This window comes from Ahaetulla prasina, chromosome 1 (genome assembly GCF_028640845.1).
Source record: "Ahaetulla prasina isolate Xishuangbanna chromosome 1, ASM2864084v1, whole genome shotgun sequence".
NCBI classification, from domain to species: domain Eukaryota; kingdom Metazoa; phylum Chordata; class Lepidosauria; order Squamata; family Colubridae; genus Ahaetulla; species Ahaetulla prasina.
Window position 1 is genome coordinate 56,233,516 of NC_080539.1, and position 25,552 is coordinate 56,259,067.

Consider the following 25,552-nt stretch of genomic DNA (forward strand, 5'->3'; position numbering starts at 1 on the left):
CTCGAGTATATACGGCTTATACTCGAGTTTTGTTTTTTTTTCTTTTTTTCACATTTTACCGGACGGAAGCCCTGCCGGTGCAGTGAGAGGGCGGGGCGGGGGAGCCGCCAGCCTTCTCAGCTGAGGGAGGGAGGGTTTCCCCAACCGGTAGGTGCCTCATTTCCCACCCTCGGCTTATACTCGAGTCCCCAGTTTACCCCAGTTTTTGGGGTAAAATTGGGGACCTCGGCTTATACTCGGATCGGCTTATATTCGAGTATATACGGTATTTTTAAAGTTACAATTCTAAGTGGATTTAAACTGGAGAAAATGAACATTAATTTGATACTCAGAATGTGAGGTTACATTCAGCCTCTGCTTCATTGAAGGATGTTACAGCTGAAAATAGACCACAATATTAATAAGATCTGAGACTGGAGTTTGATTTGTAATTCTACTGCTTTGCCTCGATTATTGATACTGTAGTTTCATTAAGATTTTCATACTTAATATTTTTAAAAGTTTTGTAAGATTAGATTACCTTTTAATCAACTTAACCAAGATTCCCAGCATTTATTTATTAAATTTATTTGCTGCCTATCTTGCTATGGGCTACTCTAGATGGCTTATAACAATAATTAATAATAATACGATAAACCAGGATTGAAAAGACAGTGACAGATAGCAAGTGCCTCCTCTGCAAAGAAGCTGAAGGAATAGTGGGCCACCTGTTAGCTATTGGAGCAATTGGAGCACCACTTGAACACTATCGACATTGACAAATTCACCACGTCAGTTGCAAAAGGCAGCTTTACTTTGAACAGTTTACATCCTGAGATGATATCTGTAAACATCATCCACAATAAATATTCACATCCGCCTATCCCAGGTCCTGGGAAGGACTTGATAGGCAGACAACAATGCCAAACCTGGTCTGAACATCTTGCTGAATATGTGGCGAACAATTACTATATACATAATAATTTGAACCATAAGCGGTTTATATACAAATAGGCATTGTAAATACTTTAGAGCAGGGGTGTCAAATGTCGTCACAGCGTCATCACATGACATAACGGGACTTTTTCCCCCTTTGCTAAACTGGGTGTGGGCGTGGCTAGCATGTGATGCATCTGGCCCATGGGCTGGGAGTTTGACAGCCCTGCTCTAGACTGAGCAAACTCATGGATATTTCTGTATGGAATAAAACAGATCAAGCAGAGGTGTGTTTCAGCAGGTTCTGACCAGTTCTAGAGAACCAGTAGTGGAAATTTTGAGTAGTTCGGAGAACCGATAGTAAAAATTCTGGCCCCATCCCCATCTATTCTCTGCCTCCCAAGTCCCAGCTTATTGGGAGGAAATGGGGATTTTGCAGTATCCTTCCCCTGCCACGCCCACCAAGCCATGCCACACCCACCAAGCCACACCCACAGAACCGGTAGTAAAAAAATTTGAAACCCACCACCGAGATCAAGTAATTCATTTGGCATCTTCTCAGTTTATAGTCAACTGATTATTAATTATTATTACTTTGGTGTGTTCAGCTGAAATTGTGGATATTTGTAGATAGCATATATCAATTTGTGCTATAAACGTCTCTATAAATTTCTATCCTATGCCATAATATTTAATTGCATTAGTAAATGCGTGATGCGTAATCAAGGCTTTTATCTGAAAAGTGTGTAAGAATGGCAGAAACTCTCTGTGGTATAGGTATTCGTTTAAAAATCCTTTTATTGAGGCAAAGGTTAAATCATGGCTATGTGCTTATATTCATATAACCCAGCAAATTTGGTTGATTTTAATCTGTGGTTAGTTTTTTCCCCCCAATTCAATCTACTATGCAAAACTGTATCAATATAATTAATATATGGTTCACTAAAACCAGCTATATTATTTCAGTAAAGCATGTTAACGCTAACTTAACACTAACTTAACAGCAACTTAATATAGTGTATGAAGCAAGCAGTAAAAGGCTTGGAGCATGGGGTGGGTGAGGGAATGTTGAGTTTTTCTTCCAACAGGCCAAGGTCACAATACAAAAAAGAGCAGGGTTTGAATCGTATTATTGTGGTCTCCATCTTAGATTTTTAACTCCCTCCCTGTGGACAGCCTGCAGTTTTGTAGGCGCAGTTCAGGGGTGAAATGTAAAATTTGTTACTACTGGTTCTGTGGGCGTGGCTTGGTGGGGGCAGTAATGTGACCGGGTGAGCATGGCCAACTTTTTTTTTTAACTTTGAAAGCATTTTTTCTATAACCTCTTTGGCCAAAGAGGTTGTAAAAAATGCTTTTAAAAGCCTCTGCTGATCAGGCAATTCAGCTTAGATTGCCAGAGGAGTGTTTTAAAAGCATTTTTTTTTACAAAAATGCTTTTAAAGGGTTCTGGCAATCCCAGCTGAGTTGCCTGATCACCAGAACCCTTAAAAGCAATTTTTACAACTTCTTCGGCCAAAGAGGTTGTAGAAAAAATGCTTTTAAAGGGTTCTGACGATCCCAGCTGAGCTGCGTGATCATCAGAGGCTTTTTTTTTACTTTTAAAAACATTTTTCAGCCGAAGAAAAAATGCTTTTAAAAGTAAAAAAAAAAACAACCTCTGATGATTGTGTGGCTCAGCTGGGTATGGGAGGGGGCAGGGATTTTTGCTACTGGTTCTCCGAACCACCTGCTGCCATCGCTACCGGATCGGGTGATCCGGTCTGAACCGGGAGCATTTCACCCCTGGCGCAGTTGTCAGCTCAACTCATTGTACTCTGGAGAGGGCTCATTGCTTTGAAAGAATATTGACTTTCTTGTAGATTGTCCACATTTCAATCACAGGTGAAAAATCACTCAGGGGATGGCAAGTAGACAATACTAGAATCAAATGTATTTCTCTACATATGCTTGCCTCTCCCCCGTTTTATTTAGTTCCTTATTGTTTTTATACACCAATTCACTGAATTATATTAGGAGGCAGCGAAGGATTACTCATCTCTAGCAGAAGGTGTGTTTACACTGAATATATCTGAAGTTTAAAACCTGTTACACAAAATAGCTAATCAGGAGGCATATCGCATGTTCAATGAACTCTAAAGGTACCAGTACCATTTAAAGGGGGGAAAAAGGTGATATATTGAATGTTGCATACTTTATTCAATAAATACTTTTCAAAAAGGAAATAATCTATGATTAATTGAATCTTTACTTCAAGATAAAACATACACTGCAAACAGAAAAATTATATCCATTCTAATAATACCACTGGAATAAAATAATTAAAAGATAGGGTAGTTAACACACTACTATAAAATTAGAATACTAAAACATCTCTATAAAAACCTTCATTATTAGAACAATACAATAGACTAAATAGGGGCCTCTGAAGGCCATCAAAAATGTAAAAAATATAGTCTACGTATAAACCTTATAAAGTTATAGAGTCTTACTTCATTCTGCTTAGTGTCTTCTGTAAGTCAAGACTCAATAATGCTTAATGTTGCACTTCAAGTATGCAGATTCAGGAACCTTTAAATTTTGTTTCCAAATTCTTGTCCTCTTGTCCTTTCCAAATTCTTGTCCTGTTTATTATTTATTATCTATATTTAAGTGTGTTTTTGGTAACTTTAATTTCGCATTCTTTAATCCTTTTGTTTTTAGTAATAAAAATATTTTACTATTTAAGAATAGTTCTATATCCACCACAATTCTGTTTTTTACTCTTTGCTAGTTAAATCAGAGTTAAATTCCAGCTGATTGCTGGTTGTCTTTGGTGATATCCTGAACCACAAACTAGGCAGCCACATGTTATATGATATAGCCTTAATCTGTTTGACCTCCGGACCTTCAGACGTGAACTGAAGACTCTATTATTTCAGCGCGCTGGACTAGCCTAAGAATAAAATGTTTTAGCAAAATTTTAATGGGGTTTTTACTGGTTTTAACTGTTTTAGTGATCAGGCCATGATAATATTTAGTCTTAACTGGGTTTTAATGCTTATTTATTATATTGTTTTAATATGCCTGTGAACCACCCTGAGTCCTACGGGAGATGGTGCGGTATATAAGTATGATTAATAAATAAATAATAAATAAATAAATACATGTACTGGAAAAAAAGCTGTTTCCACTGCCTATTAGCACAATATGCACTTTGAATCATTTGATAATTTTTGAATTCTGGCCATTACATTAGTTCAGATACCTTGCTCTTTTGCAGCCAAACTCAAACCTTCAATTTCTTTTTTTAATGTTTAATTTTCCAGTTATAAACTATTGTAAGCTTTACTCTTTATCTCCCAGTTGTTTGTAGAAATTGACCATGTCATAATTTTATTTAATAGCATTTATGTTTTTATTACAGCATTTTGATATTTATTTTTTGTTTCCTGTGCATTACAGGTACATTAACTATCTGCACATAAAAAATCCAATTTTTAATTGCATTAATGAACACTTTTCTTCTTTGACAGACCTAAAGTGAATCTCTGCCTTAATTTCTGTGAGGTAGGTTTAATCTATCAATATTGGTACAGGGGTGTAATACATACTGAATAATAATCAGTTTTCTTGTTTTTTGGTGCATACTGTTCATTTCAGCTTGTGTTCCATTAATCATTGCAACAGGTATGGCCTGGGATGGTGTTGAAGGCTTTAATGATGTTTCTCCTATTCATTTTGTTTTTAGCACTTTTCTCACTATTTGGATGTATTCTTTACTAATCAGTTTTTGACTTGTCCATGCTTGATGTTATCCAACTGCAACATGCCAAAATACTTGTAGGTTTCATCCTGTTGGTTCCTGATGGTTTGGTCATTTGGCGTATCAATCCCATTACTGTTTGCAATTTTATCTTGCTTTATTGCTACTGCAGCACATTTCTCTAGGTGAAATTCCTTTGGTATATTTATGCTAATAATTCTTACAGTGTTTTCCAGTGATTGAATTTTAATTTCTGATTTTCCATAAGGCTTCAGATCATCTATACAAAGCAAGTATGAGATATTATTAGCATTTTTGCTGTTTGATAGCCAAGATGTATACTATACTATACTATACTATACTATACTATACTATACTATACTATACTATACTATACTATACTATACTATACTAATAATATAATATAATATAATATAATATAATATAATATAATATAATATAATATAATATAATATAATACAATACAATACAATACAATACAATACAATACAATAATAATAATATAATAATAATAATATATAATATCAGAGTTGCAAGGGACATTGGAGGTCTTCTAGTCCAATCCCCTGCTTAGACAGGAAACCCTACACAACTTCAGACAAATGGTTATCCAACATCTTCTTAAAAACTTCCAGTGTTGGAGCATTCATAACTTCTGGAGGCAAGTTGTTCCACTGATTAATTGTTCCAACTGTCAGGAAATTTCTCCTTAGTTCTAAGTTGCTTCTCTCCTTGATTAGTTTCCACCCATTGCTTCTTGTTCTACCCTCAGGTGCTTTGGAGAATAGTTTGACTCCCACTTATTTGTGGCAGCCCCTAGTTATTGGAACACTGCTATCATGTCTCCCCTAGTCCTTCTTTTCATTAAACTAGACATACCCAGTTCCTGCAACCGTTCTTCATATGTTTTAGTCTCCAGTCCCCTAATAATTTTGGCAACCAAAACTGGATGCAGTATTCCAAGTGTGGCCTTACCAAGGCGGTATCAACACTTCAGGTGGTATCAACACTTCATGTTATCTTGATTCTATCCCTCTGTTTATGCAGCCTAGAACTGTGTTGGCTTTTTTGGCAGCTGTTGCACACTGCTGGCTCATATGTAAATGGTTGTTTGTTTATTTTAAATAAATAAATAAAATGTATTTATTTGATTTGTATATTGTAGCTGCCCATCTCCCAAATGTGATCCTGGGTGGTTTATTTTTGAAAGACTAATAGTCCGATGTAGTAATATTTCATCTCTTCTGCCTTCACTGATGCCTGTTCTAAGCTCCCATAACAATGTTTAACAGTAATTTATTTTTTTCTCCTTTTGCTCATATTGAAAAATTTTCAGAAAGATTTCTATGGTTTGATTACTTTATTTTTGTGCAAGTGTATTTTTTCTTTATGTGTAGTGTAACACTTCCATTCTTTCTTTTTGATCTTTTCCTTTTGAATGAATTGTAGGATCTCAATGCTATGTGCCAATCATAGCATGATCCATTAAGTTTCAGTGATGTCTGTTATATTGTATTTGTCTTCTTCACAATTAGAATGTAGTTTTCCCTGTTTGCTTCCCATACTCTCTATGGGAAGAGCACAGAGCTCAAGTAGAAATATCTGGTTTTGAGCAGAACCACCTGCTGACATCTCTTTTATAGAGATTTACAAAACTCTGGATCCCCAGAGTGATATCTTACTTCCCTCTTTGTGTTTTGCTCTTTAGGACCCAGTCCTTAGCTATTGGTCCTGGATGGGGTTGCACTGCCCCAAAAAGACCTAGTGCACCACCTATGTATCTTCCTGGACTCACAACTCTTGTTCAAGGAGAAGATGGCAGGCATGGCTAGGAGGTCCTTTGCTCAACTTAATGTTGTGGTCCAGTTACGTCCTCTCCTGGATCAAGAAGCCCTTCTTTCAGTCACTCATGCACTGTTCATCTCCCGTATGGACTACTGCAATATGCTCTACATAGGGCTACCCTTAAAAAGTATCTGGAAGCTACAAATGGTGCAAAATGCAATGGCATGAACATTCTGGGTACTTACTGAGTTTGCATGTAAAACCTCTACTATGCAAGCTGTATTGAGTACCAGTTTTCTTCCAAGTCCAATTCAGCATGTAAAACCTCTACTATGCAAGCTGTATTGAGTACCAGTTTTCTTCCAAGTCCAATTCAGGTTGTTTGAATCACTTTAGGGCATGGGACCAAGTCACCTGAAGAACCATCTCATCCCAATTTCATTTATCCATTTCAGGCAGGCAGGGAGATACGTTGCAAATTCCATTGATTAAAAAATTTCAACTGGCAGGATCCAGGAAGAGAGCCTTCTTTGCCTTGCCCCTGCCTTTTAGAACATCATAACCCTAGACGTGAAGAATGTTAAAACCTATCTCTGCCAATTGGCTTGGGGGTAAAAAGTGATATATGATCATGGGGTAGTTGGTGATTTGAGGGCATTCAGTCCACATTTTAAAATCTGTAATATTTTAATTTTGACTTGTTCTTAACTCCATTTTATTTACTGTTGTTGTTTTTAATTTTATTGTAAACCACCCGGTCTCACTTAGGTGAGATGGGCGGTGTAGAAATGTGAATAACATAATTGGTGTTGGGCTTTTGCCACCGATTCTTTTAGTAATTTAATACCCTCCTAGTGAAACTATCAAAGCACCTATGAACCATTTCCTTCCCGGTGTTTGTTAACATATATCCTGTGTTTTCCCAAGGGTTCTTCACTAAGATAACATATGTCAGTCAGAATACAAACGCTTTTTTGGTAATATTATCTTTGTAGCCAGTTGTTAACTTTCAGAATCTGTTGTTCTTTTTTTATCAAGTCAGTTCTAAATATTTAAAGAAAAAACCTATATGCTCATGGTTTATTTTTTTATTGGTAAATCACGTTGACCTGTATGCTATATTAATCATTAAAATAAATCAAGGACGTTTTCTTCATCTTCCTGCCCAAGTGTATGTAGAGATTAGAAGTTTTTGGTAACTGAGATCAAACTTTCTCCACACAGTCTTGAGCTCCATGACTTCTTAGGGACACTCTGGGATTTTCACATATATAAATCTCTTATAATATATGTGCCCAAGAGCTATACAAATTAGCTCTTTCAAAAAAAAAAGAGCCATAATGAATCAATGGAATGCATGTATCATTTGCTTAACTGTTGTTGTTCATTAATTATGGTATTAAATTCTGGTATGAATAAGGTTGAACTATTCTAAGCCTAGGTATTTGGAATTCAAAATGTACAACATATTTTTGTTTCTCTGAAAGGTTACATGTGTGTAAATTAATGCAAATAAGGAATAAGGAAACAACTATTGAAAAAAGCATGGCAGATAAAAGTAAACCTGAGTACTTTTTGACACACATCGAACAGGATCTATGTCAGAAATTTAAAAAAATTAAGAGAGATTCTATGGATTGGAACATCAAATAAAAGTCGCATTGTCTGCTTGTAGATTTTTTAAAAATACCCTTTGCTTCTCTGTTTTGAACAGAGTCCCAGTGATAACATTGTGGACTCTTGTTTAAAATGAGAAGTGAAGCTGGGAGACACAATGAAAGGCAATCAGTCTTCAACAGAGCTTCGACATGCTGGACCTGGAACAAAATGTCCTAATACATCTCAAAACAAACCAGCCTCGTTTCTATAAACACCGACTGGTTGTAACAGGTGAGATTTCTCTCCAGTTAAGTGAATGCTTTATTAATTAAAAACAAGGAAGCAACAGCATTTGGATTAGCATCAAAGAAGCAACATTAGTGGCTTTTAAGATTTGTATTGTAAACATGAGGTTTTATAAAAACTGCAGACATTAATGCCCTTTGATTACAAACCTGTTGCATTTTTGAAGGACATGAGAGCTAGGAGAAAAATGAAAAGCAAACACAAATATTCTGAGATCAGACAAATCTGTTAGAAAAATAATGTATGGATATCCGTCATTTCTGCCATAATCAACCAACTCTAAATCTGTTTTGGCAGAGGAAGACAAAAGAGTCTTAAGAGCTGAACTTGAGGATACCTATCTAACTTATTGCTGATAATTGTTATGTTGTTTAATTATGCTCCCCCCCAATATCTGAAATAAAATTTATAAAAGAGTGGTTTCTTGAACCTCTGCCTGTTGAGTTTGAATAAGGGTCTGGATGAAACCTGACAAAAGATTGGAACTAGATTCCTTGAACTCTGTTTTTGAAACAAAACGTTTACTTTTGTGGAGAACTAGATGGCATTAATAGAAATGATTATGATTTATTAATTGGATTTTTACCTTGCCTTTCCACCAAAATGAGTATCAAGTTGTTAATTACAGCAAAATTCAAATAAGGAGCTCTACAACCAGTTTAGATATATTTGGCTCTTTCAGAGAGGGAAGAAATCAAGTGATATAGTGCTTCAGGCATTGGACCAAGATCTGACTTTTCTTTCTCACCTCATTTATCCAAGTTCATTGCTTGACCTTTGACTATTCACTGACTCTCACCCGAGCTACCTCACTGGGGAAAACTGGAGGACGAAATGCTATATACATCTAAAGGAAAGGTAAAGAATCAATCAATTAATCACCCAACCAATCACTTAAGTCATAAGAATGCTTAAACTAATCAAGGTTTTTTTCCTACCTTTTCAAGATCTTTTACTTTTATATCATGGCAGGATCTAGCATGTCTTTGACTAATCTGTCAAAAATTACTAATCTTCGTAGGCTTTTGACAGAATCTACAATAACTAATCTTATAAGCCTTTCTCGCAGCCATTTTCAGTGAAAAAGTGAGGTAGGAATGCTGTGTGTGTGTGTGTGTGTGTGTTTGTGTATACATATATACACTTACACATATATATGTGTGTGTGTGTGTGTGTTTGTTTTTCAGTCAGTGAATCCTGTCTATACTGCAGTAGAGCTTATTCTACTTTTTGACCTGAAATATATGTTAATTAATCAGTTCAGACAAAAACAATTTTAATAGTCTGTAAAATTTGACTGAAAACAGAGATGCAGTTCTTTTAAAAGTTTGAGTTATGCTTAATTCAATAAATAAACAGCTAGAAAGCCACAGCAAAAGGAGAAAACATTTCTTTTTTTAAAAAAGCAACTACCATTCTTGTTAATTTCCTTCAGAAATCTTGGCCACAATCTATTTTTTAAAAATCTAACCTAGGATGGTTCTAACAGAATAACAGAGTTAGAAGGGACCTTGAATGTCTTCTAGTCCAACCTTCTGCTCAAGCAGTAAACTCTATACTATTTTAGAGAAATGGTTGTCCAATCTCTTCTTAAAAACTTCCAGTTTTGGAGCATCCATAACTTCTGGAAGCAAGCCATTCCACTGATTAATTGTTCTAACTGTCAGGAAATTTATACTTAGTTCTAGGTTGCTTCTCTCCTTGAATAATTTCCATATGTTGTTTTGAAGAATAGGTTGACCCCCTCTTCTCTGTGGCAGCCTCTTAGATATTGGAACATTGCTATCACGTCACCTTTAGTGTTTCTTTTCATTAAACTAGACATACCCCATTCCTGCAACTGTTCTTCATATATTTTAGTTTTTAAATGTGAGCTGGGACCACATCAATCTTTTATGAACAGTTAAATACCCATTAAGCCTTCAGTTTATTTAATCTGCAAGAAAATACATTCAGCAAGGACTTGAATTTCTTGTTCAGTATTGCAAATGGAAATTTATAAATAAATCCAGTGAGAGAGAACACTTATTTAAATAGCACTAAGACTGTAGCTGCACATGGCCCTTTTGGCTAGAAAATCACATTTGGAAGGTTGAAGAAAGGTAATTATTATGATTGTTATTATTTGACTATGTGCAAACCCTTACTGTAACTGCAGATTAACCAATGAAGAATTAAAATATAAATAGAATTTTAAAAGCCTTTTTAAAGAATGGTAAAATACTGTCAAAAAGCAATATTCCAATATCTGAAATATCAAATTAAACATACAGAGTTGTCATTGGAGATTGTAATTATCTGTGTTAACACAAAGCAATGCAAATAAGAAAAGGCCACATCCAGAACAGAAAGTGGAGTTAAGTAATAAGCTGCTATTTTAAAAATCTTTTTAAAACCATAGCCCTAGCCTACAACTTTTCAAACTAGAACCCCAGAGAAGGGCATATATATATTCTTAAATTATTAAGCGTTATTCTTATTCTTATTAACACTGAAGTCAGGAATGCTATATTTACATATATTAACTTTTTGCCAGGCACCAAAGCAGCATACATCATTCTTTCCTACTACCTATCTCCTTTATCCTTACAACAGTCCTATGAGGTAAGTTAGACTGAAAAATAAATGACAACCTCAACTTTTTCCACTAATTAAACCATCTTATTAAACAACTATAGGGATATAATGGTTAGAAGCCAGAGAGTTTTGCGCATGGTGATTGTGTGGACATATGCTCACCTCATCCCTGTAAAAAAACCCTGTGCTTTTCTAAAAACATACTAGCAATTTCTTTGATTCTATTTATCTGGCTTATCCATTCCTGTCTTCTGCTTTCCCCAGTCTTGCCAAGCATAATATTTTTTCTAGCCCATTACCTGCTCATATCACATGCCCAAGGTATGCTTGCTGATCTTTGCCTCAAGGAGCTATCAGTTTTTATTTGTTCCAGTACTTATGGGTTCTTCTTGCAAACCTTGTTAGTCTTAACAACTACTTCTAGAATCATAATTAATACACAACTATCTTTTTTCATTTCTTGTCAGTGTCCCCTTTTCACATTGTGCATTACTTCTGGAAAGTTTTAAATATTACAATCTTTGTAATCAGTGAAATGTTCTTAATCTTCATGATCTGATTCGTCTTTCTTGCTGGAATTAATCTTTTCTTTACTTCTCCAGTACCTGTCTCTCTTTATTCTTAAATCCTAGAAAACCAAGCTATCTACCAGGTACATCGCCATCAACTATGAGTTTACCAAGCATGCAAGTTTGCACCACCTTAGTCTTCACAATATTTAATAATAACCCAGATTTCTCACTTCCTATTTTTACTTCCACAGTGAGCTCTTTTAATTTTCCCTACTTCTACATACCTCTGTTTGTTAGTGTTTTAATTTCCAGTTTTGAGTCCAATTATTTCATCCTATCCTGCCATTCTTATAATATATTCCCTATAGAAATCGAAGCGGACAATATGCATTTTTGCTGTACTTCCTTTCCTATTTTTTAATTTTGTTTTTCCAAATTCACAAGTTAAGGAAACAGATTGAGGGATCCCTCAGCTTTGTTTGCCCTCTTCCAAACATCACCTGCCAAGAAAAAAGCAACCCCCAATTATTCTCCCTACTGTACGGTGGGGCAAGTCTGGATAAACAGGAAGGAAAAAAAATTAAATTAAGTTAAATAGAACAATCATTATAAACTCTGGGAATCCTTTAAGAATCAGGCTGATTTTCCTCAATGAATGTCCTGAGAACTCCTCATAAAATCCTAGATCCAGAAAGGAAGGTATGGTCTCATAGGAAGAAATGCAGCCCCATGGACAAAAAAAGCTGCTATTCCTGACTTGATATAATTAATTAACCCAACCATTATGTCAAACACTTTTGAGATGCAACCTTAAATACTGTAAACTGCATCAAGCAAGGTTTTTTTCCCCTCACATGGCGCTGGACTGCATTCAGGAAAAGAATTATATAAACAATTAGATTGCTAGGTCTGTTGTTGAGGCCTGGTAGTGCAGTGATTAGAATTCAATACTGCAGGCCAATTCTACCCACAGCCTGAACTTCGATCCTGACGGGGCTCGAGGTTGACTCAGCCTTCCATCCTTCCAAAATTGGTAAAATGAGGACCCAGAACTGTTGTTGTTTTTTTATAATAATAATAATAATAATAATAATAATAATAATAATAATAATAATAATAATAATAATAATAATAATAATAATTTAATTTGTATACCGCCCTTCTCCCGAATTATGAAAAAGTTTTATTTTTACACTCATTTCCAATAACATGTTTAATGTACAGTCATATGCAATTAATCAGGTCTGCCCGGTCACCACCCCCTCCCTTTGACTCTCTTCCCTTCTCTACCTTCTTCTACTTTCCACAACCTTCCTCGCCTTCTCTTATCTACATCCTCTCCTCCCTCCCCCCTACTAGGACCCAGAACTGTTGAGGGCATATATACAGTGGTATACAAGTCTGAATGCTATTGGATTTCAGTTTCATTTTTACTCTATTTTCTTAACTTACTGTTTCTTTAAAACAAGAAGCAGAGAAACAGAGGTGGATTGAACCTGTAAAAAACAATCTCTAGGACAGAAAGCCAACCCAACATATCAAGCAAGGATAGAGAAAAAACAACAACAGTATGTTGTGAAAGCTCTCCTTTAGGACAGTAACTGATCAATTTCACACAGTACATTAATTTTGGTTTAATGGTTCTCCTTAAAAAAACCAAAAAGTATGTACCAATTTCTATTAGCAATTGTGCTTATATCGCTCATGTAAAATTGTACTTATTGCAGATCCTCTATTTGCTAAACCATTTGGGGTTAGCTGTCGCAAAGGAAATGCTAAAAATAAATGAATAGATAACAAAGCTAGAGAAAGTTGATCTGGCCTATTTTGGTTATTATTATGTAATGACAAAATGTTCTTACTATATTTATCAGAGAGATATTAAAGCCAGCCTTAATTAAAACTTCCTTTTTTCTTTTTTGCTCTAACCCATATTCTATAAAAAGAACCATTAAAAGGAATTTGCCACCTGAATTATTAGAGCAATTGCAATTGCATTTTCAAAGCAATAAATTCAGAGTTTAAAAATTACAATTTTATTGGTGGTATTTTTAAAAGAAAACTTAAGTGGTAATTGTTAAATGATCAGATTGGATTTGTACAAAGACATCTTCTATTCCTGTAAAATGGCAGTACATCAAACTATTAGGAATTATAATCTATAGATTAAGGGAAATAGCTTTGGTTAAATATTAATGATTTTAGAATAGAAAAAAAATCCAACATTGGTCTTTTAAACAATCCATTCTCTGGCAATATCTATTCAATGGCAGAATCACATGAAATACAAATGACAACAGGCGAAGGCAGCAAAGCCAAGGTTACAGATCAAAATGCAAACTGAAGAGATTATTGGAGAGGATTAACTAAGCAAGGCTGTACTTAACTGAGCAATTCTATACTCTAATTATATTGGATGGGAGCAGACTGATATACTCCCACTCTGCTGGCAGAATTGCCAAGTATCTTCTACTCATTTGTTCTGCAGGGGGGTAGGAAATGTACAGTACAGAAAATCAAAAGATGGCATTAAAATAATAGAAATGCATTAAACTAAGCACCATAATTATAGTGCTAGTGTCAAGGTCCCAGCACTCCATCTCACCCCATATGTGGGCGTTAAATTGGGTGCTAGAGCATCTCAGGGTAGAAATGTCAATCATGCAAACCTCTAAAACTCAAAAACACCTACCATCATCATCAACATCATCATCATCAAATACTGGAGAAAGAAGGATTGGCTCTAAACCCCACTGGATCTGAGGATAAATGTCAGTCTCACATTGAGAAAAGGCAATCAAGTATCTAAACTGAAAGAGGTTTCATTCCAATATGCATTAGATTCAAATTTATTATCCATTTTCTCTCCCAAGGAGTTTGACACCATCTGTATATCATAATGCAACTAAACAATTCAGACCATTAGTCCAATTGGGATAGGAAGTTATGACATAAGAATAGCTCCAGATAAAGGTTTGGCATGGAGGAATATTGATTTTTTTTAAAGGATATGTTTATCCCATGTTCTGTCTTCCCCAAACTTTGCCTCATGTTGTCAGTTTTGTGGCATAACTACTGAAGTAGAGTTGATCTGTTTTTTTGCCTTGACTCCTGTAGCTTGCCTACCTGAGGCGAGCTGTGATATTTGATAGCATACACAATAGATTATGAGTCCTGATTTACACGTTGCTGGGAAAATTTACTTACTGGGAATTCTGGGCAGTCAATCTACAATTTAATCAAAGCATATTGTTGTGCTTTACAATGCAGCATTAACATTTCACCTGCTTTTTGGGAGCTAGTCTGATGTGCCAACATTAAGATAACTGCTAGTGGTATAGTTAAAATGATGCCCTAGCCATGCAGGAATGCTATTTCTCATGCGTTTTCCTCCATTCCTAGAGTCTCTTGTTAAAAGACAGGGAAAATGATAGATTTAAAATTTACAAATCAACAAATATTGAATGTTACAGTATTGATATTAGATATATATTAGGCAATTTATTGTAGGCTTGACTCTCATTCAGGTTGATTAGCTTTGCTAAATTTTAATAATCCTTTTAAAATATTCATATTTTACTTGTATTTATTTGCAGATAAAGTCTTATTTAATACATATAATACAATTTAAAAATAAGTGATGAACTAAAGGCAAAAGAAATAGGAATTTTTAAAAATAGTTTCCTCAGATATGTTTGCTTCCTCCCTATACATTGTATCCATACAGACTCTGTACTCTGACTTTTCTGAATTAATTCTCAGAAATAATACAAATTTCACTAATAATTGTGAAGTGCCACACCTGTGTTAAGATAAAGAAAGAGCAAAACCATCTGTTTCAGACCCATAATACCTATCTGCATTTAATATTTGCATTGTGTTAGAACTGATCTTTCTTTTCATTGAAGAAACAAAGTATCAATACAAAGCATAACAAAATTACAATATAGTATTCAAAAGAAAATCTAAACCAGGCCAAAACCAACAGCAGATGAAAAAAAACAACAGAAAGCCAATCTAGGATATTCTAAAAATAAACACAATCATTATTTAAAACATTTTTTTAAAAAAAACTTACTTTCACTGTGTGCATTTCCAAACATATTTTCTCAAAAGGATTGTGTTGTTTGGATTGTGCTATCTATCTATCTATCTATCTATCTATCTATCTATCTATCTATCTATCTATCTATCTATCCATTCTTTGAACCATCAGATGAACTGGAACTTTTGGTAAATATAAAGAGCAGCAGACAATCACAATCTGATTTATACAGACTGTATACTGAGATACAGGTCACAACAGTGATTACAGTTGAAGCTGACTGCACTCAGACAAGTAGCACACAGGACAATGGCTTCTAGAGCCTTTGGCCAGTCTGCTGAGGGCCTTGTTGATATACAGGGAAGATATTTATAGAGACCTTGGTATGCAATAGGTAAAGGTTCCCCTCACATGTATGTGCTAGTCATTTCCAACCCTAGGGGGCGCTGCTCATCTCCATTTCAAAGCCGAAGAACCAGCGCTGTCCGAAGCCGTCTCCATGGTCAAAAGCGCACGGAACGCTGTTACCTTCCCACCAAAGGGGGGGATTTTTTCTACTTGCATTTTTTACGTGCTTTCGAACTGCTAGGTTGGCAGAAGCTGGGACAAGTAATGGGAGCTCATCCTGTTATGCGGCACTAGGGATTTGAACCGCTGATCTGCCGACCTTTTGCTTGGCAAGCTCAGCATCTTAGCCACTGAGCCACTGCATCCCCAGTATGGTATGCAATACTTTTTATTAAATGAAATGGGCTTTGTTTTAAATTACTCTATAGGTCTGATTCAGCATTATGGCTCTTAGATGAAATTGCACATAGACAAAAAAATTGAATTGTTTTGAACCATTAATTTGTATTATTAGATTTTTATCCCACATTTGTCTGTTTACCTAGCTAGCTAGCTAAAGGTGGCAAACATTCCTAATTCTTCTACTTCCTATTCTCCTCACAACAACTCAGGAAGTGGATTGGGTTGAAAAAAAGAGTGGCTCACCCAAAGCTCCCTAGTCAGCTTTCATGCATAAGGGAAACCTAGAACACATAAGTCTCCTGACTTCTAGGCTAGTCCCTTAACTACTACATCAGACTGGATTAATTGAAGAAAATATAAACCCATCCAATTTAAAATACAGTAAAGCATATACAATGAAAAGATTGAAATATATTAAAACATATAAACTAATAGCCATGATACTTGACTGGTATTATAATATGGCAATTGCCACGGTTAATCAAAATGTTTTGGTAGAGGCCTGAATTTGAACAAGCTGGATTTATCTTGCAGAAATGAGAAACTGCTCTCTCTCTCTCTGTCTCTCTCACTCCTTCTCTCACTCCTTCCCTCCCACCTCTCTCTGTATGTGTGTGTATGTCCCACTCCCCCCCCCCAAATTCTACTGACCCTTATCTAATGCCTAGCTGGTGCTAATTATTAGTTCAGAATATTTATGCACATACGTGTGAGTAGAATTATTACATCAGTTTAATTGTGGGCCTGATCTTTCCCGTCTGACAAATCCTGAGTTCTCCTATGTCTTTTTAGGGGGAAAAAACCACAGCTGTATCCACAGTTTAGCTCTGCAAGAACTGCTATCCCATCCCATCCACGTTGGAAGCACCAAGGTGTTTCTGGGGTGAAAGGATTAGCTGGTTACATCCCCATTGCCCAGGGGATGCTTGATTGGGGGCTCATTTCATATCCCCATTTATATGCTCACTGAAGTGGTACCTATTTATCTACTTTAGTTTGCATGCTTTCAAAGTGCTAGATGGGCAGGAACTGGAGCGAATGACGGGAGATCACTCTGTCAAACAGCAGGACTCAGATCTCAAATGTTGTCAACCCAGCATTTTAATCACATGACTCCATGTTCCTTTTAAGAACTGCTATGAGCTGGGGTCAGTGTTGAATCTCACAGGTTTGAGAAATCACCAGCCAGAAATGTTAGATACATACCCATTAAATAGAGCAGGGAAACTCACATGACAAAGACAATCTGGATTTCACCAGTAAATTAAGAGGAAAACAATGAAAGAAAAACATTAAGATTAATGGCAATCAAGTTTGAGATATTTAGTAGATCTACATAATTTTCAAACTAAATTCCATGACAAGATGGCACTGACCTTTACTATAGTCATTTCTTTAAGGTGAAATTTGAGGATTTACCATGAAAATGCTAGTAAAATAAATGAATTGACTTGAAGTATAGCCTTTTCAGTTTTGGAAAGTTACTTTAAGAAATGTTCCATTAGTGCAACTTCATTAGGGCCTCTGGTGGCTCAGACTGCTAAGACAGTCTGTTATTAACACAGCTGCTTGTAATTACTGCAGGTTCAAGTCCCACCAGGCCCAAGGTTGACTCAGCCTTCCATCCTTTATAAGGTGGATAAAATGAGGACCCAGACTGTTAGGGGCAATAAGTTGACTTTGTATATAATATACAAATGGATGAAGACTATTGCTTAACATAGTATAAACCGCCCTGAGTCTTTGGAGAAGGGCAGAATATAAATGCAAATTTTTAAAAAATTGTGATATATTGAATAACAGGATACCCTGATCCTGTGTTAATGGATATAGCTCAAGTTAGAATCTAAAATTGATTAAATATATACAGCAAGATATACTTTCCAAATTCATGATATATTTTATTGGCTCTGCAGGAATTTTATCTTTCACTTGCTGTAAACAATATTGATATAGATTGTTATCTTCCACATGAGTTGAGATTATATCTTCCAATTCTCAACCAAGATGTGGAGAAGCAGAGTGGAACCATCCCATCATTTAGGATGCTGAATGGGGTTGTGAGACTAGATCTCAATAAATAAATGCCAGTAAAAGTTTGCCAGAAGCAAACCACTGCAAGCTACAAAGACATTGTGCACACATGGTGACATCATCACACAAATGCCACCAAGGATACATCTTAGTATCTGATACAAATACATATGACATTTGCATGGTTATGTCAACGTTGATTTATTTATTTTATAGGGTTTTTATAGGCCGCTGCAAAAGCCAATTCCAAGATGCCTACACCTTCCCAAATCTGTAAATCGGAATTAAAAATGGAGAAATATTGACATACATTATTTAAGTTTTGTCATTTAATCCCCTTAGCAGATACCTCCGGTTGCATAATACATTTAGCTCTTTGCCCATTTACAGTTCTATTGTAGAACATTCAGATGGTTGGTTTCCGTTTCCCTCTTTTCTTCTCCATGCTTTAGGCCAGGGGTCTCCAACCTTGGCAACTTTAAGACTTGTGGACTTCAACTCCCAGAGTCCCTCAGCCAGCAAAGCTGGCTGAGGGACTCTGGGAGTTGAAGTCCACAAGTCTTAAAGTTGCCAAGGTTGGAGACCCCTGTTTTAGGCTGCTACCTGGCACTGTGGAGTTTGCAAGACCGTCCTTTTGGAGCCCAGATGCGGTAGTCTTACCCCTTTTCTTGCTTTTTTTTTTTTTTACTTCGAGTTTTTGGAAGCAGAGAAATCCGGTGAAGTCAGAGGCAGAGGCAACCCTGGCAGAGTTCGCACGGGGCATTTTGTAGCCAGCTTTCAGCGAACCGTGCGGTTTACTCAAACAACCCCCAGGCAATCATTTTCTCAATCTCAAAGACTATTTCTCAATCTCCAGAGCCTTTGAGCTGCGTGGACGTCAACTCAGCCCAAATGCTCTTCAGCTGGGGAATTCTGGGAGTTGAAGTCCGCCCAGCTCTGAGATTGAGAGACGTTGCTCCCAGATCCTGGCCTCTCCCGAACCTCAAACTCAGCGGACCGGCTAGACTCGCAAAAGCAGGCGAAGATGAAACGTCGCCATATAATAGCCGGAGGCAACCACTACATAAGCCGGAAAGGGCCCGTTGCGAAAACAAGGGAAGGTTCGGAGTAGAGAGCAGCACGCTCAACAATCGCGTTGAGATGAATCTCACCGAAGCGGCTCCTTTGCCGAAAGGCACTGAAAACAACTTCCCCCCTCCGGCTTGGCATCCCCCACTCTTCCCGCCCCCCGCTGCTTCAGCACCCAATCGCTTTCCTCTTGCGACACCCACCCTGTCTCTTCTCACGTTGGGCCGTTCCACTGTCAGTCGCTTCGCCTCCTGTAAAGCAGGCTGCTTTCCGTGGTTCCGCCTTCTATGGTAATACGGAGGCCCCGCGCTTCTCAATTGGCTGCGCGCCCCTGTCAATCGTCCTTCGGGCGGCCCTCCTCTTAACGGTTGTTCCAACCGCTTCCTTTCCCCCTCCCCCTCCCTCCCTTGTTAATCCCCTCCCCTATTCCCGAGTTCTGGCGCTACTTCTGGCCCCGCCTCCGCTCCAGACTCGGAACTCTTCTTGTCCTTGTTGCTCGAGCGTTTCCAGCAGGTTGCGCGCTGGTTCTGGAAGCGGGAGCTTTCGCCCCGCTCTCGGTTAAGCCGCGCCGCGTCGCGCGGGGCCTCCGGAGCTCCTGGGAAGAGGAAGCGGCGTCTACCCGAGCAGGAAGAAAGCAGCGCGACGGGATGTTGGCCCGAGAATCCGAGGGAGCTCCCGATGGGGGCTGAAGGACTGCAACCGCCCGGCCTCTCCGGGGCTTCTCCCCCGGCTCTTTGTTAAGCTCCGGCTCTTAGCCGCTCAGCTTCTGGCAGGGCGACTCGGGCGACCTCTGAGAAGCTCCCCGCGCAATCGACTCCGCGTGCGGCGCTGCTAAAAAAGTTTGCTGCTCGCGGGCGGGCGGCGAAGGCGAGGCAGTGCAACCGCGGGGCGGAGTACAAACTTTCCTCCGGGGCTGTTGTTGCTGCAGCAGCTCGGCGGCTCCGTCCTGGGGAGGCTTCCTGACGCGGCGTTGGTATCTGCCGACCCGTCTTTTTTAAAACTTCCGAGAGGCTCGGATTTGGAGCCTCCCTTTGCGGACAGCATCGGATTAACAAATCGAATCGGAAGCCCGTCCCTTCCGAGGCTTCTTCCGCCTCCCTCCAAGGGAATCTCTCCCCAAGTTGGGACCCCTTGTACGGGCACCGGCTCCAAAGCGTCTCTCCTTCCATTCTTCCCCCCCGGCCCCGGGGGAGATGTTCCATTAAGGGGCGACCCAGCGCGGCCCGCCGCTGCTTGGCTTTGAGTTTCCGGCGTGGAGTTTATGCTTCAAGGAAGAAACGGGTCCGCCTGTGTCTCCCGCGAGCCCCGCCATGTCGACGGCGATCACCGCCGCGGAAAAAGTGGATGGCTTCACCCGGAGGTCGGTGCGCAAGGCTCAGAAGCAGAAGCGGTCGCAGGGCTCGTCGCAGTTCCGGAGCCAGAGCAGCCAAGTGGAGCTCTTCCCGCTGCCCCAGCTCAAAGGTAAATTCCCCCGGGTCCACGAGGCGTCGTGGTGCGGCGCGCTTGGCCTGGGGCTACAGGTGCCGTGGTGGGGAGGGTGGCTTTCCCGGGCCTTTCTCGAGTGGGCGGCCGCTTCCTGGCAGAGCCCCGTGGTCTCCTTTTTGACGCCTTCCTTGCTTTTTTCGCTTTCACACTTGGAGAGAAACTTCTCCGCGCTCTTTCCCACCTTTTAATCTCCTTTCCTGTCAAGGGGGGGGGAGTGTGTGTGTGTGGGAGAACAGCCTTTCCTTTCAACATTTTGTCGGATGGCGCTCGCCTAAACATTTCATTGTTTTTCTCTTGTGTCGAGAACCTTGCACTTGATAGGATTAAGCGCTCGTTTGGTCCCGTCTAAAGCAGGGGTCTCCAACCTAGGCAACTTTAAGCCTGGAGGATTTCAACTCTGGCTGGGGAATTCTGGGAGTTGAAGTCCTCCAGGCTTAAAGTTGCCAAGGTTGGAGACCCCCTGGTCTAAAGTACCCGCTTTGCTGGCTGGGGAATTCTGGGAGTTGAAGTCCTCCAGGCTTAAAGTTGCCAAAGTTGGAGGCCCCTGGTCTAAAGTACCTGCGTTTTCATATTTCTTTGGTCAGTTATACAGGTAGATGCTGATAACAGTTGGTGGTTCAGGAAGGTTGGGGATAAAAGAGGAACTGAATAGATTTGGGCCTTATGTAGAGCAAAGCCTGCGAAGTTTGTTCAGAGTTCAAGCTGTTCTTTTTTTCTCCATTCTGCTTTAGAAATCGTGTGCTTACTGTTTTCTTCCGGATCTTGTGGTGCAGCTGCTTCTGTTTGCTTAAAAAAATAATAAAACTAAAACGCTTATTTTGTTCTTTAAAACTGGAGCACTGTGCCAAATTTATTACTAGAATTCCTCTTCAAAATCAGTTAATTTCCTACAAGCTCTTATAATTATTATATATTTCTGCACATTTCTTTATTCTTCCTTCATGGTTTATATAGCTAGTGCATTGGAAGACAGAGCATAATTTTATACACTTGTAGGCCCAAATGTGAGATTTTAGTTCTAAATACCAACACATATTTTAATTGAAGTAATTTTAATAAAAGAAAAAAATGTGAATTGGATATTAAGTACTAAAATAGATGCCATGTACTAATAGCATGTTTTATACTATACAGGTAGTCCTCAACTTACAACAGTTCATTTAGTGAAAGTTCAAAGTTACAATGCCACTGAAAAAAATGGCTTAATACCATTTTTCACACTTACAACCATTGCAGCATCATCATGGTTATGTGATCAAAATTCGGATGCTTGGCAACAGACTCATGACAGTTGCAATGACCCGGGGTCATGTGATCACCTTTTGCAACCTTTTGACAAGCAAAGTCAATGGGGAAGGCAGATTCACTTAACAACTGTGTAACAATGATGGCAAGAAAGTTCATAAAACGAAGAACATTCATTTAAGAACTGTCTCACTTAGCAACATAAATGTTGGGGTCAGTTTTGGTTGTAAGTCAAGGACTACCTGTAGTTCAGACTGAGCACTTAAATATTTAAATATCTCAAGTACAGGCTTCCCTCTTTAGACTATAATAGATGAAGCTAATACAGATTCTGTTGCATTTCATGAATTGAAACATTGTTTTGAATAATTTTATTGCTGTGTTGTAATAGGTTATTCGCCATTATAATAACTTACATTTACTATTATGCATTTTATGTGAAGGCATATATAGAATCAAGGGGTCCTTGGTATCTCTGAGCTTGGTTGTTTTCCCTGAAGAGGTTTCATTACCCAAACTAGGTAACATCATCAGTGCTGGATGCATTATCAATCAATGCATTATCAATCAATGCATTATTGATACATAGAATCATAAGAATCATGCATATACTGACAGTTTGTGGGTTGTAGATGATCTGCAGAATTGGCACAGTACTAAAACTGGAGTAGTTTTGATTTGGTAATCACTATAAGAAGTTAGTAGGACATCAGTTTAAGTTTCATCAGCACTGGTGGTTTTTCAAAGTAGATTGTGTTTCCTAATGGGTAGTTGGAAACTTCCATTTATTGTAATATGTTGTTTTCCACTCCATGCGTTAAAAAAGTGGTAATGGTAAAACATTTAAAATGTAGAGTTCACCTCTTTGTAGTGTGGGGAAAGAGGGTGCCTTCAGGTCAATACTGACTCCTGTCTGGATAAGTCACTGCAGTTTTCTTGACAAGATTTGAGAAGTGGTTTGCCATTGCTTTCTTCCTAGGGCTAATTGAGAGAGGGAGTGCCCAAGGTCACCCGGTTGGCTTTGTACCTAGGGGAGGACTAGAACTCATGGCCTTCTGATTTCTAGCTTGGTGCATTATATCAAACTGGCTCTCCATTACTCTCTTCGTAGATTTTATTTTTATTATTACAGGATGTAACTCTCATTTAAATCCCAATAACATTATTGTGGTACATTTAATGTTGTGTAATCTATTGAGATGCATGCACTTTAATAACTTTTTTGTTGTGTATTTTGGGAGCTGACTGTTTATCTTTTATATATTGGCTACTAATCAAAAAAGGAAACAAAAATGATTGAAGGGTAGGTATAGAACACATGTAGCAGTTGCACCCCACTGTAATTTGCTCACCTACCAGTAGATTGAACTAGATTAATATTTTGATTGATTATATATCTTTGGATTTATTCTATTGGAAAGTTCCTAGTATTTTCCCAGTTTGTATGATAGTTTACAATAACATGATTTTTTATAACATTAACTTGTCAACTATCAACATCCTTTAATAAATATCTAAATTTAGGAAAGATGGTAGCATTGCAGATTGGCATGCTACAAAGGGACAGTAATTCTGCAGGACAGATATTATTCATACAAGCAGTGGCATAATTAAATCTCCACCTCAGTTTTCTCATTCTTCCTTTTCCTGAAGGCCCTTCAGTTCATAGAAATCCTTAAAAGGGATACTTATATCATTCTCAGTGAGCTTCTTTGAAAGGAGCAAGACCATAGTGATGTTGATACAGTTTCTGCAAAATTGTTTCTTTCTAAATTGTTTCTACAGACCTCAAAAGAGAGAGGTTTAATGCTTTAAAACAGTAGCTGGAGATCACACCAAACCAATATTTGTTTTACCTGAGCATGTTCTCTCTATGTTGAGGAATCCATCTAGAACTTTTAGTTAACATATGGAATAATGGTACTATCGTTTTTGTCATTCTGAGGCTTGTAAATTAGTTCCAATTGTTTGTTATATATAATATGTTGTAAAGAAGTATCTTGTAAACATTATCTTGGATTCTATTTAAAAATAGAGCGGAAATGTAATATATGTACAAATATAAATATTGATGATTTTATTAAATTGCATCTTTATAATGGTTTATAAATCATGCTAAAAGATTGGGATTGATAAAATTTCAAGTTCTTCTCAAAGAATATTTTTTTCCATAGATGCAGGAAAGACATGCAGCTGAGCTTTTTTCACCTATAGTTTCCTGTAACAAGTAATTTATGGTTTAAATATGGAAAGAAATCTTGTTTGTGGCAAGAAGTCAGAATTTATGTTGTATCTATTACACATACCTCACCAGTCTTAGATAAGGTCTTCTACAAATATTTCATATTGTCTTTTTGCAGTCCTGACCTGAGAAAATGACAAAAATAAGGAAGATTATGAAGTCTGAAGTTAGGTAGCACTTACCTGGTGCTTTTCAGGTGTGTTGGAACTATAGTTCCAGAATTTTAAGTTAGACTCTGTTGGCTAACAGTAATTAGTAGTCCCAGCATATCTGGCTATATCAGCTTGATGTAGATTGACCAATGGAACAAGGTAAAATATCAAATTATTATGTTTATACATAAATAGTGCATTGGCACAGGGTTTGGTAATAATGGAGGAGATAGAATGGGGGTACATGTTATGGATTTATTATAATGGAGGTGAATGAGTTTCTAAGTTTGTAACCTTGAGTTTTCTTAATAAAAGTTTTGCTCTAACATGGATTTTGTTCTGTAATCAACGTGGCCTGTCTTTTTCTTTTTATGTTTCTTAGTGCTGAATTTAGCCAATGGGAATATACATTGAAAGGAGAGCATTTTATATAAATTTGATTTGATTCTGATAGGGTACATTTTCTTCAATATCTAAATAAAGCTAAACTACTCTTACCAGGTGTACCATCTACGTTTTCCAGATTATTAACAATGCTGGACAACAAAGATTTGTTTCTGAATACTTGGGGTGTACCCTACAGATTTTTGAGCCTACTCATAAAAATAAGTGTAATTCAATCTATTATGTATCATTCTATAGAAGTCTTCTCCTTTTGCAGTTTCTTCTTGTATATATTTTAAAGATACTAATTTTTGCTTGCATTATAAGTTGTGGAAACAGAACTGTTGTCGAGGCACATCCAGTACACCAAATACAACTGGAATATCTGTGGAGATCTAAAAGTAGTGGCTCTGCTGCTTGGAATACAGCTCAGATATACCAAGTACTGTTGTTACATATGTAAATAGGATAGCCATGAAGAGAGTAGCATTACATTAAAAACAAATGGCCAGTCTGAAATAATTTGGTCCCAGGGCAGAGAATCATGGCACATAAACCATTTGATGATCTGACAAAGTTTTTTTTTGTCTCTATTTCACATAAAACTCAGACTGATGAAAATTTTTATGAAAGCAATGAACAAGTGAAGGTTTTCATTATTTGAGACAGATGTTTCTAAGAATAACTGAT

The 25,552-nt window shown here is 37.7% G+C and overlaps 1 protein-coding gene and 1 long non-coding RNA gene across 5 annotated transcripts in view; one reads left to right on the forward strand and one right to left on the reverse strand.

The window, feature by feature from the left end:
• Positions 1-3,204: 3,204 nt before the first annotated feature.
• Positions 3,205-19,515, reverse strand: LOC131189278 (uncharacterized). Of its 3 annotated transcripts, none has more exons than XR_009152963.1 (4): positions 18,947-19,515; positions 14,150-14,216; positions 9,117-9,215; positions 3,205-4,937 (listed from the first exon to the last, which is right to left on the reverse strand). It is a non-coding gene; the product is annotated as an uncharacterized LOC131189278 (long non-coding RNA). The 3 variants fall into 3 exon arrangements; XR_009152964.1 differs by lacking the exon at positions 14,150-14,216 and adding an exon at positions 17,459-17,498 and having other exon boundaries at positions 18,947-19,514; XR_009152962.1 differs by lacking the exon at positions 14,150-14,216 and having other exon boundaries at positions 3,206-4,937; positions 18,947-19,506.
• Positions 19,516-19,794: 279 nt separating this feature from the next.
• Positions 19,795-25,552, forward strand: part of PPP2R5A (protein phosphatase 2 regulatory subunit B'alpha) — a 49,573-nt gene continuing 43,815 nt past the window's right edge. For both annotated transcript variants that reach the window (XM_058165345.1, XM_058165344.1), the window contains exon 1: positions 19,795-20,815. In XM_058165345.1, coding sequence (XP_058021328.1) covers positions 20,665-20,815 — 151 coding nt within the window. In that variant the 5' untranslated portion in view covers positions 19,795-20,664. The remainder of the gene's footprint in view (positions 20,816-25,552) is intronic.